Source organism: Falco punctatus (genome assembly GCF_963210335.1).
Source record: "Falco punctatus genome assembly, chromosome: 13".
NCBI lineage: Eukaryota > Metazoa > Chordata > Aves > Falconiformes > Falconidae > Falco > Falco punctatus.
In genome coordinates, this window is record NC_137593.1 from 14346917 (window position 1) to 14367420 (window position 20504).

Below are 20504 nucleotides of genomic sequence, written 5' to 3' on the forward strand. Positions count from 1 at the left end.
TCAACACACTAATTGTCAGGTCCACTAGTAGCCCGGTCCTATGTCTGATGGAGATCTTACACTTCCATTGCATTTCCCCTAGGATGGATTTGCACAAGGCAACTCCCAGCTTGCATTCTGCCAGAAAAAAATCAGCCAAGCTCTATTGGTATTTATTAATCAAGGATCAAGATAGATCCTCTATTGCCAAGGCAGCCCCACTAGTCTTCCTCTACAACTGTTCTAAACCCAAATGCTGCTTTAGGAAACTGCAAGCTGTCTGAAATTTAAACAAGGAGACTGAAAATATTAGGGGCTGAGAATAGAGAGCTGCTGTGAGTGCCGACTGGCAGATCTTTGCAGGAGGATTTGTGTGCAGGGTAAAACAGCCTGAGAAACACAAGTACATGGTGCTTTAGTTTAAACTTGCAGGGTCTACTCCTTTTCTCCTCCAGGCTTTGCAACTATCAAGCCACCAACATACCAAGCACAGTAAGCTTAGTGGCGCTATATTCTGTTGCACGGACAATATGCTGAAACAATCAAATATACATGTGTAGCTGTCCAGCTGTCAGAATGCACAGGTCTTGGTTTGGAGCTACCATACCTCCAGAAGGTTCTTTGATCCCATCATCTAAAATCCATCTCTTCAAATTTTATTTGTCTTTAGAGGTGCCATCTATCCCCGCAAAAGTCTGTGCCTTTTGTTAAAAACAATCCCAGCGCACTTATAAGGGGACTGTAGTAGGAAGAAAACCCATCTTGGAACAATACTCACATCCATCTTAGAGTAGAGATCATCAATATCAGCAAACACCAAGATGAGGCAAATGCTCAGCTGCCCTATGAGCACTAGTAAGAACACATCTGAAGGGACAAGAACAAGCAAATAAAACCACAGGTTTATGAGCAATCTCAGCTGCTTGGCTTTACTACAAAAGATTGTAATCACGCTCCGTGTCAAACAGTCAAAAAAAAAAAGAATTCATGAGATAGGAAGGAACTTTCAGCAAAAGAAAAATGAACAGAGTAGAACCCCCGCTTTAGTCAGTCAAGCAGATATACGTAAGGCTGGGACAAACCTTGTAGTCACACATCTAAAATGTCAAATGAGTATTTTGAACATTTTGATCTGACCTCTCATATCTGAGAAGCCTTAGAGCCTTCCAGTGAGTCTTTCTCTGAGCTCTGTGTCTCCTGTCATTCAGAAAAACGTCCAGGATGTAGTCTTGCTCTTGTTGACACAATTAGGAACAATGCCCTCAATTTCAGTGATGTCAAGACTCTCTTTCAATCAGGATCTAAAGAGTCTAAGCAGTGGAGATTTATTGCCCTCCCCATCCATAGGCAAATGTTCCAATGATGAATAAAATAATTTTCAGCTGTCAGGCACTGAACTTCACTCTGCAGACACTCACTCTGGTTTTGCCTTGTTCTGGGGGATGGATGACCCATTCTTCTGCTATCTGGGACGAATATCCCCTCCTCACTATTACTATATCAAAACAGCAAAGCTGTGAAACCTGCAGCATTAACTCTTCAGCAATTAAAGAACTGAACAGAGCTTTGTCTGAGAGACAGCTGCAGGATTTGTTCCACAAAGAAAAACAGCTCTCATGCCTCACTGTAACTTCCAGAACTGCCAGAGTCACGTGCTCATCTTCCCTTCACATGACAGTCTTTCAGAGGCAGAACAGACCTACTAGACTTCGCTACAGTCTCTTCAAGTTATTGCCCCTGATGTTTCCTCTTTGAAGAAGTAAACTGGTCATAGATTTAGCAAATGCTAAACATCTCTGGTTCTAGAATAGGAAACAGAGCCTCTGCGAATGTGCAGATTTTATCATATTTTTCCTTCTGAGATGGTCCCAAAAGAATGCCCTGAACATGAGTTCTCTCAAATATTGCTCAACCAGCATGCTCTGAGGAGACAGGCACAGGGCTCTTCCAGAGTTATTCTAAAGACTAAAGCAAAGTGAGACCACCTAATTCTGCCATTTCTTGAAATGTCTCACTCAGGCTGCCTTAAGTAACAAGCCAACAACACCTTCCTGCTACTCCTTAAAAGTTTTTATCAAACTCCATTTCTCTGTTTCAGAAATCCAAACACCATGGCCAAGTTTTTAGCAATACAGAAGCACAACATTTGGGCCCAGCTCAGAGAGCTGCTTGTCACAGGATTCCATTGGCACTAAAACTTATGAAAAGGTGGCCTTCAGTCATTTAGAAATCTAATATTGGGCTCCTATTTTTTTTTTGGCTGGCATTACTTTGGTCAAGTTTTAATTTTTCCCCAGTGAATTGACCTCCTGAGTTGACTTACTCACAGATCCCTGCCTCTTTCCCCATACTTACAGTTTGTGTAGATGGGTTGCCTGAAAGGCTTTCCCTTGGAAAACACTAGTGCTACGATGAGGCAGTTGATGGTACTTAGCAGCCACACTGTGGTGTTTTCATAGCTCTTGTAGCCATTGTCTGTTTGCCCATGAGCTTCATCTCTCATCCCATGGAGGCCCAAGCTGGAAATGGAGGAAGAATTCTCCATGTGGTTGTTTGCTGAGAGGCAGGCGCTGAAAAAGTGTGTCACACTGGTCAGCAAATCATCACTGTCTTGGTTATTTCCCCTAGCTTCCACTACCACTATCAGGAATCCTCCCTCACAGCCATGATTTGCTCCTGCTATCACAAGGATGTAGGTTATTGGCAATGTCCTCAACCCTACCTGCTGGGTTGAGCTTGCTGAACTCAGCAGAGCCTGAGCTCAAACCCACTTGGATACCCTGGTCTTCCCTGCAAGCAAATACTTCTCTTTGTGCTCAACAGAAGCATTCTCACCACATGCACTGTGCTGTGCAGCAGACTTGCTGGAGAGCTTAGGGACCCACAGACAACACCGGTTAACGTGTCCGCACCTTGTGGGGAAGCATCAGGGTCTACCTGCAGCTGCTGATCAGGCCTGTAGTTAAGCTGATCAGTAGTATTCGGTAGACCTGTCCCCACAAGTCTGCCCTGTGTCACCCAGAGTCCCAAGGAGGGGACCTACCTGTGTATATTGGTCTTGGAATACCAAGGCTGCTCCTGTACCACCACAAACCCAAAAATTTGCATGCTGAGGCTGAAGAGGATGTTAAGTACAACAGAAAGCAGCAGCGGGGGTGAGATGAGTTGGCTAGGAGGTCTGTAAGGAACCAGCTTTGGACAGGCACCTGTGAAACTCACTGAAACATGCACAGACATGTTTACTAGTGTGTCCAAAATACAAGCAGTGCTGCTGTATATCGCTGACTGTTATCAATGGCCAGCACTTTTACAGGCTGTAATGTTCTTTATAATACATACAAATACTATATCAAGTACAAAATACAGAGTTGTTTTCCCACCAAATCTTATTGGCCATAGAAGAGGTTAATTAACAGCATCTAACTATTATGAGACATTTTTTGAAAATAAAATGTTGGATTTTACAGCATCTAACTATTATGAAACATTTTTTGAAAATAAAATGTTGGATTTTTATTTTATTTGGCTACTGTCAGGCCCAAGGATATAAGGACGTGCTCAAGCTCTCCTGTTCTTTGTCACTTGTCAACCGCAGCTTGGGATTTTCTGCTGCCTACGTTCTGTGCATCCTCCTGAACTAAGCACCTAGTGCCCAGCTGTTTGAGCTGCAGGAGGACTGCAGTAGCTGGACCAACAGGTTTTCCTCTGTTCTTAGGCTTAACAAAGTTATCCAGACTTTCAGTAAAAGAGCTACACAGAAAGCCTTGATGCAGTCTCCAAATGGGCTATTTACAGCAAGGCAGCTTTTGACACCCAATATTGCGGCTGACCCTTTTAGACTTGACTTAATCAAGGCCTTTTCCAGTTGTCTGTGTTCCAGCAGGGATGGAAGACAACTATGTATTTTTGCTATATGCTTTTCATGCTCTTGCCCTTGCTATTCTTGCTTCTAAACCTCTCCCTGCATTTACTCTACCTAAACAATCCCAGCTTTCTCTTTTCCCTCCAGCACCGCTTTCCTTTCTCATTCTTCGCTTACAGCTTCCTGCTCTGTAGTGTCCAACATCTGTCCCTTTTTTCTCCTCCATTGCCTCTTGTGCCTCCTGCCTACAGTTTCAAATGTGAGTCAGACTCCAAAGAGTTGATGCCTAAACTTTTTCATTTGGGCATGGATTCTTAAGTATCTTCTTAATCTGCCTTCCTCAGTCAACAGGGAAAAGCCTGACTTTCCACTAAATTAAGTCTGGTTTAACAACTGCTAGAGATAACATCCCAGTTATCAACAACATACATGCTCAGCAAATGCACCACTGAGAATTACCCATCTTATTTCAGAGCTTTTCTCAAACAAAATGCCTCCTCTACTAAACATCCTGTACTTTATGTAGTCTCTTCTTTTCTTTCTTTCCGTACATAGAATTATGCATTTCCAAAGAGGTGAAAAATATTTGAGATAATTCTTTCATTAATATATAGGATGACTAAAGGGCTTACTTGTCACACCAATTACAGTGGTAATAGCGAGATCTTGGAACAGAAATTGGTAATTCCCAAAGGAGTTTAGTTGCTGAAAAGAGGAACACAAAGAAAAAAAAAACCCATAAATCAGACATTTGCCGTGGGCTTGTTTGTATCATCTCCAGAAAGCTGTATTATTTTCATGGAGCTAATGCTCTGCTATTTGTTCTGAAACACTACTCAGCAGATAAGGGGACCACACAATCCACCACCCTGCCAATACATTCATCATCACTGGGTCTGCAGTGAATACTCTCATTTTGTACATCGTTCAGACTAACAATGCTTCCAGTTCACTCAATGCAATATAAAAGAAAGCTGTTTGAAGAGACACGCTTTCTCAATGCTGGGTGACTTCCGAATGGAAAGCCCTCCTCCCTATTTGGGTAGAAGCCATGCAAAAGTGGTTTAAGGCACTCCAGGGGATTTTGCTTACTGTCAAGTTAATTCATGCTTTAAATGCTGAATAAATTGCAACAGCATACACTTACACCAGATTCTCCCTTTTCAGACATATGCCCTCATTCAAAATACTGTTCAATACCTCAGCCTTGCATCTTAAGTCTGCTCACTGAAGTTAATGGGAAGAATCTCTCCAGTTTTCAGCTGAGGGTACAGGAGGATCATACGACCATGCCACAGACATTTGCAGCTCAGAGAAAGGTAAAGCTCTGTACCCTAGTTTTATTGTGGCTTTTATGGCATGTTTCTCCTACAAGGCAGTAGTAGCTCATCCAGTTCTAGCCAACACGTTCCCAAGACGTACCCAGTACAGCAGGAGAACACCAAGGTACTGAATGGTGCTGTACAGAGCCATGTACTTGAACATGCAGAAGGAAGTGACAAGGGCAGCACGGCCTTCCCTGTGTGAAGACATGAATATAGGACAACAATTAGGTGATGGGAATGCTCCTGTTGCCAGTCCTCTTCTCAGCTGTAGATGCACTCCTGTAGCTTTGAGGGAATTAATCTATCTTGAAGGAATTTCAGATGGGAACTAGGCAAATGGAAATTTCAAGGTCAAAGACACTTATTTTTCTCTAGATATATATATTCTGGTATGGCGGGAATGCCCAACACTAATATTTGGAAGGAATAGGAACTGTCTCCTTTATGAAACAGGAAACAAGAAACCACGCTTACTTGATAAGCTCTGGCACACATGCTATGCTGGGGGTTCGGGATGTGAAAGGTGAAGCCACAGATGCCTCCTGTTCCGACAGCGATATCCCTGCATGTGCCACTTTCAAAGCCTGAAAATCATAATATTCTTCAGCATTCACAAACCAGGAAGACACAGCCACTGACATGTCAGCCCAGAATTGACCCCTTATTACACGATACGTTCTGTGAACAGCAGTCCCTCTTCATCGCCTGGGTGTGCTCCACCCAAAAGCCTCCTCTAGTGGGATGTGGTTGAGGCATTGGGTCCAGAAGAATGGGGATGACAACATGGGAAAACCCATTTTCCACAGACCCCAAAGCCATCCACTATCAGCTGCAGGAGACAGATTTGGCTCTGCCTCCTGTGTTAGCACTTAATTGCAGTTATGCCTTATGTAGGCAGTCTAGGTTCTCTGCTTACTTCCCCCAGGATAATCCTTGGGACTTTGTGTTAAGACAAGTGCTTCAGTGCCTAGATGGCATTGCTCTTACTGTCACAAGGATGTGTTAAGTCATGAAGTAAACCAAACCTGCCCAGAGGGAGTTATAGGTCTCTCCTGAACCTGGACCCTTCCTTTTAGAAGAAAAAAAAAACACAACAGCTTTCTTGCACTTCTAAAATGTGCATTTACAAAAGCCTTGTACGGCTACAGCTGTTGCCCACAGACACTCCTCCTCACTCTAGTCTTCTCCACCCCCAGACACTGAAGATGTTGACAGAAACCCCAATGGAGGATTTGAAGAATACTCCAGTGTTTTTTACAAAGGAAATTAGTCAATCCTTGAGACCACAGACTGCAACAATCTCTGCCTAGGACAGCTCTGGCACGTTAAGGACCACACTGTGGGATCAGGCCTGAATCAGTACTGGTGCCAGTAGAGCTATTCTGTGACTAAGCAGAGCACTCTCATCTCCAGCATGTGCTCAGTTTGGGATATTCTACTGGCATTGCATTCATTTTTAGTTTTTAAAATCAATATATTGTAAAGAATTTTCACTTACCCCACAGTCATTGGCTCCATCTCCACACATGCCCACAAAGTAACTGAAAAATAAAGTGACCTACAGTTCAGTTCTGGGAGAAGTAAGACCTATAAACAGGAGAGAATCGGAGCCTCCTCCATGGCTTTTTGTTAAAAGCCCTTCTGGAAAGCTGAAAGACTGAAATACAGGACTATGAACTGTTCACGGGCCTTGGGCTTGTACCTCAGATGTGCCTACAGTAGTTTCTGTTGTGATGGACTGAAAAATACAGTAGCATGAGGTTTTGTTACCTACAATGGACTCAGCCTCCCACCCTCGTGGGGTTTAAGGTCAGTCACAACAGAGGAAAGGGCTAATGGTGACAGCCCTGCTAAGAAAGGAAGGATTGCAGGCACTGGTACTTCATGTTCACTGGGAATAGACATGAATAGGGACTCTGCTTTGGGGTCCAGTCCTGCCAGAATCTCCTGGGGCAGACAGAGAGTGACTGAGGCAGCTGGAGTAGAAAGAGAAGGAGAACATGGGCTTAAACAGGATATCGGGAGACGGCTCCGCACACTGAGGATGAAATAACCTTGTGAAATGATGAGCCATAAAAGTCAATCCTTATTTCTGCAGCATCCAAGTAAAATCAGCCTAGTGCTTCAGGAGCTGACTCACTTGTGTCTGTTACTGTGGAGGCCTGGATTTCAGTGCAGGGGAGGTTCTCGTCGGGAGGCCACTGATGGTGGGCCAGGGAGACCAGACTGGTTGGGGTGCTCACAGCTGCTCACACCAGGCTGATAATCAGAAACAGCCTAAAGCTTACCCTGCTCTAGGGCAAGGCCAAGGGCTAACTAGTTGAGGTGAGGGTGGGGGTATTCAAAAGACTTGGGAAACAGTTGAATAACAAGCAACAAGACACCTGGGACTCAGGAATATGTATATACCTCTGTGACTGTGAACAGCACAGGGCATACCAATCTAGATTGCCCTGGCATGTTTTCTAATCCATCACACTGAGTCAGCAATAGTGCAGTAAAAAGACTGCTAGCATCACAGAAGCTGTAGTGCTGGGAAATATTCCTAAAAATATTAGGTTGACAAGTGTCCCTCCTTCAGGCCCAGACAGAGAATTAAGAAAGGAAGGTTATGTGAACAAAAGAAACCCAGAATCGTGGAAGTGTTAAGTCTTTGACAGGTTGCCAAACTAACATGGAATTCAACAGGCTTTTGGAATTTAATTGCCAAGCTATATGTCTGTGGAAATTTCATTTTTGTGTACTTCAGAAAATGCTGTTAGACAAAAGCTAGCTCTTATTAGACTCTTTTCAATCCTGGAAATTCATGAAACGCTTCCTAACTCTTAGTACTCATTATAAACTTACTCCAGCTTCTGAAACTCTTCTACAAGGCTGGATTTCTGACCAGGAGACATTCTAGCAAAAACTGTTCCATTGAGCAGAAGCTGTAATGAGAAAAATGGAAGTGATTTTTCAAGCACCTGAGGTAAGAGTCACAGTGATTTCAGTGATAATCTAGAATAGAAATCACCAAAAATTCACATTTCCAAACAACCGATGCTAGACTCCAAAGCAGGAAAGGCTGATGGTCAAAGATAAAAGGCATCTTCATTAATATTTTGAAAAAATAATCACAATAAGGACAAGAGGCCTGGTGTGTCATTTGAGTTACCTGATGAACACAGATTACCTGGCAGGGATTTACTAGACTAGAAGTCATGAAACTATCTTTCCCATGAAACAGACAAGTCATGCTAAATTGCATGCTGTATAATACCATGTTTTCTCCTGTTCTCCAAAAAATGACAGAGTCAGCGCTGTGCAAGGGCTAGGCATGTGGGCACAAATGTTTAAGGTCATGTCTTCACACCATGAGGCAGGTCTGCTCCCCTCACGCACATAAAATCCAAGGATTTTCGGATCCGTCCCCATACATTACTATCAGAGATTCATCCAGTCCATAAGTATTTCAGGGTTAGAATTGTTCCCAAAAGATTTCCTGGTACAGATCTCTTTGGGTACTTATATCAGGACAATCCTAATATACCAAATGGCAAGCCTACTTCTGTTAAATAATCCAGGTCTTACCTTTGGAAGTAAGTGCCTGAAATGCTGTGCTACAGTTTGATAAGATTTTCCACTCATGGCAAAATGATACTGGCCTGATCCCAATGCCAGCTTGATTCTTCGTTTGGTCTGACTGTCATCCTCCTATAAAACAAGACAGAATGAGTGCTGCTCCCAGGCCCCCAAAAGCTACTATGTGCATTTCCACAAGCACTACTACAAAGAAGTGGTCATACCACGCGGAGGGCACTTGTAAAGACTCTGGGAGACCTGAGTTCAAGGCCCATGCCTTTGCCTGGATTTGTGAAGGGATTTAGGCGTATAATGCCATTAATTTTAGTGTGAACTGGGTGCTTTATAAGTCTGAAAAGCTGGACCTCAGCATTATCATATTTGATCAAATTTATGCTATAGTGCCAAACTGGTGGGCTGCACTGTGAGTGACAGTGGCTAGAGAGAGCATATGGGCTCCACAGCTAGGCATGCCTTTTGCAGTGAAATACGGTGAAGATGCTGCTCAGGCTGATCTTTGGTAGAAAGGAGTCCCTCAACAGCCCTTGCAGAGATTCCCTGTCATCCACCTGACTCTTAATACTTCTCAGAGAAAGGTCAGCACCTTCAGACACACTCTTCAGAGAGGCAGTAAATAGTCTCTATCTCCGTTTCTTTGTGGAGATGATGAAACACAATTTCTTAGGATAGATAGCCTATGTTTCACTGTGTATATGCAATTTCTCAACAGTTAATCTGCATTATAATTCTGCAGGTATGGGGCAGTGCTAACTTTTTACCTGCTTGAATAGCTCGTTCATTCAGTGCAGTTACACAGATTTTAAGTCCACATCTATACTATCAAATTTACCCAGCAGGGAAAGGAAACATGCTTTAAATTGGCATCAGCTAAGCACGAGGGCTAGGGACAAATCTTTCCTGTGTTTCTGCAAAGCTGTTCTCAAACCTAGCTAGGCAGTTAACAAGAACATGTTCACAAAGTAATATGCTAGAAAGAAAGCTCTAGTGGAGAACATATTTATAAAGGGCCCTTCTTTTTAAACACTTTTCTAGCACATAACATTCTGACATGCAGACAATGGCGAGTGACTGATCTCTGTTATATTAGTATAATCCCACTGCACTATTTAAAAGATTCCAGCTTAGTTTGTTTCCCTGCTGCACAACACCTGCTTCTTATATGCTCACCAGACTTCTGTAATCTTCAGGTTTGTTTTCTTCTAGTGGTTTCCAGGTTATAGATGCTGAAAAAGATCCAGGTATTTTGTTTGCTTCCACAAGAATCATTCTACTCATTGGAGAAATCATCCCGGCATTTCTCGCAACAGTTACAGCAGTCTGAATGTTGTCACCTAGAAAAATCAATGGGAGTGTTATTAACAATTTCTGCAATGAGGAATTGTTTATGGAGGAAACACTAGTTCTAAGTTTTCACATAGATCCACAACAATCTAAGATTTTGGTGTCTGTGCCTAGAAAAGTTTTTTATAAGGATCAAAACTCTGCAGATGAGGTCTGCCTTGATAATTAAATGTATTTTCATTTAGAAATGAAATATTTTCACCTTCAGCTTGAAGAAATCCAGATGGGGAATGTGCTCCCAGATTATGTGCTTTAGACAATAGAATTACCAGATGTCATAAGGTTCAGTGATTTGTCCTGGCATCCATGTTCTATCTCTGCTTATGTATGACAATAGGATTTCATGAGGCCCTTTAAAGACGCGATCTTGCATGATATGTCTTTGTGTACATCATCTGACAACCTTACCAGGAAGAACAAATGGACTCACTGGAAAGCATCAGAGGAACAGGAAGGCTCTGATCTATGGTGAAAGTGGGGCAGATTAAGTTAGGTATCTGACCTAGCTTGGTGAAGCTGTCAAGGGATGTAAGCCTGCATGGTTCAGCTCATGTCATTACTACAACACAAGTGTTTCTTGGACTATAACTGTATGAAAGATACAGATGTCTGTGCCTTCCTACCAGTGGTGGGGACAAAGCAGCAGACTGTTCACCCATTGAACACCCTGTCTGGGCCAGTGACCACATAAATAATCCACCCTTTTTACATACCTGTGACCATAACACTCCTGATGCGGGCAGCGCTGAGCTCTTCCAGGACAGGCTTTGTCTCCTTTTTTAAGCGATTCTCCATTATCAGCAGACCCAGGAATGTCAGATCAGATTCTACCTCCTCCCTAACAGTGAAGAACAGACAGACAGATTTCATTCTTCTTTTTGCCTTTGGCCTGTTTTTGCACTGAATTTTCTGATAGCCAGTTATAACTGTTAACCATCCCACCTAAGTCAAAAGCATTAGAATAATTTGTTAGTTTTCAGCAGTCCTAGGGTGCCTGTCTTTTGTGGTGCTATTTCCACCACCAGCAGGACCTGCATCCCACTGGCAGCAAGTGGTGCTGGCTGTGTATGCAATATTTTCACTTGATTTTTCATCCTTCTGTTCTCTTCTTCCTTTGTTCTGAAGAATGTGTTCAGCACATAGCCAGCTCCCAACTCATGTTTGCTTAATTACCAGATCAAAAAAGGAGCCAATTTCAACCTACCTGCTCCACACACCAACATGAAGCCTGATGGATAAGTTGGACTGTTTTTCATTCATGCACCATCCTTAGCCAGCATGTAAAAGCACCCTGAATTTCCTGCACGATTCCCAAACTGTGGTGGTCTGATTTGTAAAGTTCATGCACGCTAGTCCTTCTCATTTGAGGACAGTACAACAAAGAAACGCACCTTAGTAAATGTATCTGCTATTTTTGACAGTAGGACCTGAGCAAACAGCATGTGGGGATTCCAGTTCTGTTCTCTCCTACTTTTTTTCTTTATACCTGTGCTATTGCTTCTTTTATAGTTGAACACATGCAGTGGAGAACAAAATTTGGTAAACAATCGCATCCCTGAGTCATAAACTAGAGGTCTGTCAGGGAGACAGGCTGACTCTGAAGAGCCTGAAAAAAAGAAAAGCTTTCAAACACTTATTTTAGCCACTATAGTAAAGAGGAGGTGATGCCAAACACTTGCATGGTAGAGTAGCTGAGTCAGGTGGTGCCTGGATAGTTATTGCTTTCCCAGCAGCTCTTGTGTTTGACCTCTAGCTTTCTTGTTTTCCCCTGCCAGTATATACATCATGCATGCTGTAACTGCACACACAGCTGCAAAATCTGGGCCACATCACACACACTTGATCATTGGGTTGGATCGGTTTGTTATGATACCTGTCACAAGAATTAAACAAACCACTTGCACTTTGCTTCAGCATCATTGGCCCTTTCAGCAAAGCAAAAAGCTCTGTGAAAAGACAAGTGAGCCCCATCTGGATTAGGACCTGCAGCTAGGAAACAGAGAGGACAGCAGATTCCAAGTAACCCCAAATGTTTCAGAAGTTATGTTTCTGCAATATCACAGGCAAAAGCTAGAGGGATTTGGGTAAAAGCATATGGATTCCTGTGTAGGTGTTCTTGTGTGAGGCTTGAGGAAATCTAATACCATGAGCACAGCAGAAGAGTTTGCTGGTTTCCCTAGAAACTAGAGAGCTAAAGCTAGAAAGGTAAAGGATTAGACCAAGACAGCAGCAGAAGATAAGTCTGCTGACTTTGACTGGACTAGAGAACAGGTGGGGTAATGGAATGTTACCTGCTGCCTTTGCTTAATCAAGGAACCAGGATAACAACCAAAAAAAAAAAAAAGAGACTTCAGCTGAAATCATGCATAAATCTGCAAGGAGATTGGTAGAATGATGGACTGAGGGAAGGCAGAGTGCACTAGAATTACTCTTCCTATGTTGATCCAAAGTTAAGAAATATGTAATGATTTGGGACATGTGCTATAAGCATGGCTGAAGTGCCCTCTACCTATTTTCAGACAGACCTATGTCCAGATTTAAATCAGATTCCCTCTGGCCTGAATCTAACAAAACTCTGTACTACGGCCCTGTTTTTGGCAAGGGTGTTGTGGTAATGGTACTATGTGAGGCACTACTAGCCCATGGCTGAACGTGGCTGGCAAGAAGCAGTCTATGGCTTACCTTGTTAGATCAGTAGATTGCTTCCCTGCCTGTAGAGATTTACATGCCAGTCCGATGACCCTAAAGCCCTGCGCTGTGTAGAGCAGAAGCTTGCTTTCAAAGTTTGATGGGACTGTGCAAAAGAGGAAAAAAGAGTTCATCAGGGCATGTGACTGCTTTCTAAAAGGAAGCCTTGGAGCAGGAAAGGTTCTTGTCCCAGAGGGAAGGTACACCTAGAGTCTACCAATAGGCCAAGGACATCAGAAAAGGCTGCTGAATGGAACTTTGCTCAATAAGAAAATCATTGCCTCCCCTCTACCACTTTTCACTTGGGGTCCTAAACTATTCTGCAAAAACTTACCTCTTCCAGTTCATCATGAAGGAGCTGTGCTCTTCTAGCTGCCCTCCCAAGGCTTGGAGAAAAAAGATAACTTTTTCTGGTGTATACTGGACCAGTAGACAAATTTTCCAAATATCTATTCTGGCAGAGACTACACACCATGTACAAGAGTTGGTACTTGCTTTTATCTCTTAGCAGTCCTCCTTTGCTGAGAAGGGGTGTACGACAGGTTAGCCTTAGACTTGGAGCACAACAGAGAGACTCTAACTTTTCAGGCTGAAGTATAAAGTCAGACCCAGAAATCTCATCTGGACCTTCCACTTCATTGCACCATCAAAAGTCACTTATACATATGTGTTTCTAGGAAACATTTATGAATGCTAGTTACCTGTTTCTGCTCTGCATAACATGGCTACCATTTCTGGAGCCCCTTTTGTGAAGACCTGTTTTTCCCCACCAATTTCCTGAGCAATGACAGACATTCTTTGCAAGGCTGAAGAAAATGGAAACTGACGTAAAATGGTAACTCCTTCCACTGGGGCCTAGGAGGAAAGCAAGTGGATTAGATACTGCAGCAAGAATTTTAAACTCAGGCCAAAGGATTTTAAGTCTGTCCTTTGGCCTATGGTAAGAACCTAACCATGTATAATGGGCTGATTTGTCACAATAGCACAGAAAGAACTGGTCTACAATGAGGAGATACAATTTGTACAGAAATGTTTAGCTCAAGCAGCAGGAAAAAGTCACTGATAGTTTTAGCAGACTATTAGATGCAATTTACTTAAAGGAACTCACTAGTCCTGTTCTTTAACAAGATTCTGCTAGGTCTTACACTGGCCTTGCAAACGGAAAATGGATGTCTGTAATCACAGCCCTTGGTGTATATCACCAGTAATGGTCAGACATCAGCTACCAGACTCCACTGCCGTCCCAAGTGCTTTTAGAGATCTTCACCACTCAGCTGAGTTTGGATTGAGTCTTGAGCCACCAGGACAGACAATTTCCTGGGCTGGACAATCTGTCATCCAGCATCCCCCCTGCTCCTGGTGTGAGCAGCGAGCGCCCCTAGGCATCTCTTTTTAATCAAAGAGAGCAAGGCAGTCTCTCTGCAGGCAGTACAAGAAAGACTAAGTGAGGAAGAGCTGTCTTGGACTAGGACAACCAAGCATTTCTCTACTGAAAGATAAATCTTGCACCGACAGTTTAACTTGACCAGGAAGGTGAATCTTGCAAATAGCTTACGCGGCTGGCTTTAGGCCCAGGTCTAACAACTGTGGCATGTGTGGATCCTTGACCTTCATTCTGGTGCCCACTGGAATCATCTATCACCTGTGTATTGAAAGACAAAAATCTTTCAGATCACAGCACCAGCAGAGCTGAAAGGAACCTTGGGAATCATTTAGAGCTTTTCCTTCCGTCAAAACAATTCCTGAGATGGGTCTGTCATTTCAGTCATTTCATACTAAAACATTCCTGAGATGGGTCTGTCATTTCAGTCATTTCATACTAAAAAGGTCCAGTAATGGAAATCCCACTGTCTTGCCTGGCAACCAAAATCAGAGCTTCACCAGCTTCACTAAGATACTATTGTACTCGTGTACAGCAAATAGATTATGTCCTCTCACTGACACGAAATTTTATCCATTTATCCATTTTATCCATTACAACACACTTAAATATGCAAAAATCTTTCAATATAATGTAGACCCAATGGGAAAATAATAAATAAGAGTTTGTACTAATGTGGAAAGCACCATCCTCTGCTCTTGAAGTATTCCTCAAATCAGTTGGATTTTTTAATAATTACAACATGACTGTGAGGAAGAAAAATATTTTATGGTGTCACAGGGCACATAATTATTCCTGTTTCATAGGAATTATTTAACAAGATTATTCCTGTTTAATTTATAACTTTGATAGGTGTCTGCCTGAGGCTGAGATGGCAATGTGATACCCCTAGGGAAAAATACCCTCTAACTCCTGTCATTACTGGATAGTTTATTCCCTGAAATTTTGCTGCTTTACATATTTTGCAGATACAAAACAGGTGTTAAGTACAGATATTGTTACCCATGCAACTAGCTAATCCTGCCTTGAATCTCTTATTTTGCATCAGTAATGTCTTGTGGCTATATTTTACACCAGGTAATTATGGGCTGTCTTCCTCTTACCCATCTCAGATTTGTAGCTTTTTAGTTTTCATAAATGTTCATGTCCACCATCCAACTCATCAGACAGTGAACGGCACACTGACGGCTGTTGGTAGGTAACAGGACAGAGACTGAAAGCTGAGTGCTTTCATAGGGGCATGCAATTTCAAGCCTGAAGACGGCAGAAATATCTCCACATTGACAGAGCTCTAACAAATTTCAGTCTTGTATCTAGTTCAAAGCTGGCACAAGTCTTTTTCACGCTCTGTAAAAGCAGTCTTAATCTGCATGTAAGTAACATCTGGGACTTCCTGTTATCTGGCATTAGCCACAGTCAGAATTGAGACCCCAGCAGGGTTTGAATGATATCCACCACTTCCAGTCAAATGAGCTAAGTACTCAAAGTACCCATAGGTGAAAGCTCTAGGCAGAAACAAGGAACATTTCTCCAAAATCCTGAGCATGTGGTATCTCTTCTGAGTTTTAGCTGGTTTACTTCTGTGCAGGAAGTGGCTATTTGCACAGGAAGACTTGGGACATTTCTCCTTTTTGACAAAACTAAAACTCCCCACCACTGTTTGCATAACAACAAAGCACAGCTTTACCCAGTTAGTGGCCTCAAACATTTTCACATCCAGTGGGTCTCCTTGGATCTTGCCCTCCCAAACAATTAGTGAATGACACACTGCCATTGCTCTGAACACCGGGCCCCAAGGCAGGCTGTGGTCTGCAGGGAAGCTGTGAATGTCCTGGAAGCTAACATGAAAAAGATCATAAAAATTTACATCAGAGAACACCGAACAACATATGACTAACAGAAAAAAAAGTCCTAAGTCAGGGGGCTGTTAAAGTCCTATTCTGTGGTCAGATGATAAGCATGTTTCTGGGGACATGTCCTCCCCCATAAGCTATTTCTCATGCACCTGTTAAAGGCCGGGACACACATGCTCAGAAAAGGTGTATTCTGTGCAGTTGAGGAGTCCATTGGGATGGACAGAGGAACAGATTATTATAAAATACCTTCCTTGATGAAGGACTTGAGCTGTGAGACTGATATAAGTCTGAGCATCTTTGTGCGTGCACATTTCTGGAAATGTAAATGGGGAAAAAACACGGGCACTGAAGGAACTGAGTGGCAATCTCGTGGGTAACAATGGCATCCTGCCACAAAGGGTTGGGGCACTGCTGCAGCTTTGAGATCTAACTTAGCACGTCTACCGCAGACTACCCTGCCTGGGCATGCTGTGCCAAATGCTGACAACAGTGGCTGCATCTTTCCATGTGGAGCAAGACCCCTGGGATGAGGCAAACAAATAATTTTCCAGAGGCTACAGCAATAATACTGGAAATCTAAACACAGGAAACTTCAAACTGCTCTTTGGCATTAACTGTCTCTCAGTCCCACCAAATTTAAATGCCATTGATGTGTCAAGGAGCCTTACCAGTTTCTTTCAGAGGGCAGCAAGCCCCAAAGATCCAGGCCATCTTCTGTTAAGGTGCCAGTCTAAGTTAAAATGTACATTTAAATTAACTTCCCACATGAGAGCTCCAAGAGGAATGAAAAGAGACTTATTTTAAGAAGTTACTGTCCAGAAAATGCCAGCACAGTGCAGAGCAAAAGTGCTGCCAGCCGGTTCCTAGATTCCAAGAAAAACAACAATTTGCAACAGTGTCTGTTCATACAACACACACTTAGAGTATCCAAGATGGATCAGTGTGTTTCTAAAATACAATGGAAAAGCTTGATCAAAACCCATACTCTCCCACACCTAGCATGGCTCCCATTACTACTAAGAGAGTAACCACCACATTAGCAGTTACTTTGTCAAAGCAGATGAGGTTCAGCTGTCCACACATGTTGATCCTCTGTGGACTGATGCAGAAGATGCCCTTTTTCTTCAGCCTCCGCTGGGTATAAATGATCCCTGTTGTCAAGGCAGCTGGCAGAGCTGGTGGGACGGCAATAGTGATAACATCCAAGGCCTTCTTTACCACTTCTCCTGCCTCCTCCTGCCATAAAACCAAAGGCAGTTATCAGCAAGAGGGTAGCAAGGAGTGCTGCTTGGATTGTCTGTGTGTAGCCCTCTTCATCCCTCCTCCCTTGCACTGCGGGTGCTTCAGGCTGTGCTGTTTTCTGCCCATGGTCCACCACATATTAAATCTCCCTAAGAAATGAATTACTTTGATTTAACCAAAGGCTTTAAGGCTACAGCGCTGCTAAAGAGCGGCCACTAGGCCTTCCTTCATTCTCCATGCCAACAAACCTGCCAGATAGAGTTCACAGTCTCATCCAAAGCATATGAGTTCAAACATGCCAGCTAGGTTATTGCACCCTCAGTCAAGCCCAGCTTCCCATGATACAGCACACAAGAATCTGCCATTCATATGGGCATTCATCCAACTGCCTACAGGCATAGCTCTGGACTCCACATTAGGGTGGCAGGTGAGACATGGGATGGGGCTGAAAAAGAGGGCAGAATGCATAAACTAATGATTTCTTCTGACCTTATGTTCTAGGACTTATGAAAGGAAATTGCTTTTACCTGCAGGAAGAAACATGGAAGTAAAAGTTACATTTCTAAAAGCAATCTCTAATTTGGGAGCTTAGAGGTCGGTGTAAAACTGACTGCCAGTATGCTGCGTGTCGGCACTGTTATTCTTGGCAGTTGCTGTCACTGCTAAAGGATTGAATGCATTTCAAATTGGGGTCCCAGAACTGAGACACTGCAAACTAAAGCCAATTTGCAGTTCAGATGGATCTGCAAACCATCATAAAAGTTCTATTATTACTGCCTCTGAGCTTGGGACTTTGACCATAAATCATGTTGCACTTGATAGATTGAATTTCCATCAGGTTCTCATTCTCCCTTCATTGATACTGTTTCAGACCACAGAAGGCACAGTTTGATAATATTTTGTATCTATTTCATGTTAGAATGAAACACTTACCACCTTTAGATAAACACACTCCCAGAAGAGAAAGCATGTGGTACATGATGTGACTGAACCTTACACCAGTCTGACAAGGCAGTTTCAGCTGCTGTGATAACATCACATCACACATCACATTCAGATGCTGTGATTAATGTATGTAATGCTATATATTACAAGGGAGAAGTTAAACAAAAACAAAACAAAACAAAAAACAAAAAAAAAAGGAAAAACTGCAAAGCAGACACCAGGGTATGTTCTTAAACACACTTTTTTTGATATCCTGAGGGGAATTAATCTTCTGAGAGCCAACTGATTATAGATTATTTCAAAGGAGAAAATGATCAAAAGCTGAAATGCAGAATCAATCTTACAACTCAAGACTTGGACTTTACATTGGCAGATAATTATCAAGGCATGAAATGACTTCTTGAAAGTTTTGGAAGAAGTTCTAAAGCAATTAGGCTTTAAAAAATGCAGAACTACTGTCTACAGTGTACAACTTCTCTTATATTGATCTTGATGCATGAGAATGAGTGAACTGTTTTTTAAAAGGGTTTCAGGGAAATCCTCCACAGATTTACAGACCAATATGGCAGGGCCTTATGTGCACTAATAGGCCTTAATTACACTCACCAGCCTTATCTCCACCCTCACCCTCTGCTCATGGGTTCAGGTGCTCCATTTAAGCTCAGGCCTGGGCCTTCAATCCCTGTCTGAGCCATGCTGTAGGTGTACCTGCCTCTAGTGCTGCCTCCTGTATTGATATGTTTAGATGTATCTTCTCCTTATCTGCTTCTGACTGATCTGCCTGGATTATTTATTGCTTTGCCATGCCTGGTACTATTGATGGGCTGTTACCAGCACCCAGCCCTCCCCACCATGTTCAGATACTGTGTGGCTATGCCCTGGTCAGTGACAGTACCACTTGTGCTCTGGTCGCCCTCGGCTCCTAGCTTGCCTGTCTGAAGGAACTGTTGGCCCTTGCTGCTTCCTGATACAGTAAGTCTTAGTTCTACATTGAGAAACTTGATTAAGATTTTAATATATAATAATTGATCTTTGATGTATATGGCACATTAAGGAAGAGCTAACACAGTCTTCACAGAGGGAATTAATACCCCATAAATTTCCTGGAGAACTCAGGGCCGGGGGGGCAGAAATCAGTGGAGATGTGGGTGACTCAACTGATTCAAGATAGTTAGCTTTGAAAAAGTTACTTCCCAAAAGCTGTCAAGGATATTAAGCTGAGTGATAATTAAGGGCAGGTTATCTCCCTTCCACCCATGCCCTTTCCCTGCTCCCTCCAAATGACTATATGAAGAGAAGAAGAGAAAGAAAAAAAAAAAGGACAGAAGAAAATGGGGAGTTCTTTGTAACATCAGTATATTTCAGGGATCTCTGTTTACACCTGTACTGTTCAGGGCTCTAACACAGAAGAAAGGTGGCAGAACAGGTGGCCCAATGATCTCTAAATCATAAATAGTAGAGGAAATGCCAAACAGAAAGCAGCTATTTGCTACTCCTCTAAAACAAAAATCTACAGTGATTCAGACAGCAGCTTTAAGAATATTTTTGTGCAGTATATAATGAAACTGTGGGAATCATTGCCACAGATGCTGTCAAGTCCAAGGCATAAACGAATTCGGAAATATGTTGAACCACACCCTGGGAGATTTTCAGTGGCTATTATAGCTAGATGATGTAGATACAAAAGACAGCTTACTGAATTGTTAAACCTTTCTCTTCAAGAAATTAGAAGGCTATACCAGGGAAGAATTGTTCTATTTGCTCTACTTCCTAACCAGCTTCTGGAAGTATTTGATACCAGTTACTCTCAGTGACAGTGGACAGGATGGGTCTTTGATCTAAACTGAAGTTTTTGGAAAGCTGCATTTTCACAATGACACATCAGTCTATGTCCTGTTTAACCCATGACACACTTGTGATTTTTCTAGGAATGTACAGGAAGTGCCATAAAAACTCTGTAAAAGCTACTTGCAGAGTGCTAAGCTCTTGGATCTCTCATTTTCAGAGCTCTAGAAAGCATTATGCTAACTACATGCATTGGTAATTACATGTATTAGCAAGCACAGGGCAGGCAACACACAGAGGCAGTTGGCATACAGAAGGCTGCTGATGAGACATGCAGTGCTTGCATAGGATTTGCTAAAACCTCAGAAGAAATCACTATTGGGAAACAGTGGGTTTTGGCACCTTGGAACTGAATGTACGAGAGCTTGTATACTGTCACAAACTCAGTTATACTGTAAAATGGCCTCAAATAGTAAGGCAGAAAGAAGAGTTACAAGGACCATACTTTTATATGTAAA

General features: G+C 42.6%; 1 protein-coding gene across 6 annotated transcripts in view; it reads right to left on the reverse strand.

The window, feature by feature from the left end:
* LOC308072950 (putative cation-transporting ATPase 13A4) overlaps positions 1–20504 on the reverse strand; it is a 50541-nt gene that overhangs the window by 8128 nt on the left and 21909 nt on the right. For all 6 annotated transcript variants that reach the window (XM_080410586.1, XM_080410581.1, XM_080410584.1 and 3 more), the window contains 17 exons: positions 17062–17250; positions 16683–16744; positions 15846–15996; positions 14333–14419; positions 13479–13632; positions 12772–12883; positions 10803–10927; positions 9916–10079; positions 8737–8859; positions 8014–8093; positions 6665–6707; positions 5641–5750; positions 5264–5360; positions 4474–4546; positions 3023–3197; positions 2335–2549; positions 758–846 (listed from right to left, as the gene is read on the reverse strand). In XM_080410586.1, coding sequence (XP_080266712.1) covers positions 758–846; positions 2335–2549; positions 3023–3197; positions 4474–4546; positions 5264–5360; positions 5641–5750; positions 6665–6707; positions 8014–8093; positions 8737–8859; positions 9916–10079; positions 10803–10927; positions 12772–12883; positions 13479–13632; positions 14333–14419; positions 15846–15996; positions 16683–16744; positions 17062–17250 — 2049 coding nt within the window. The remainder of the gene's footprint in view (positions 1–757; positions 847–2334; positions 2550–3022; positions 3198–4473; positions 4547–5263; positions 5361–5640; positions 5751–6664; positions 6708–8013; positions 8094–8736; positions 8860–9915; positions 10080–10802; positions 10928–12771; positions 12884–13478; positions 13633–14332; positions 14420–15845; positions 15997–16682; positions 16745–17061; positions 17251–20504) is intronic.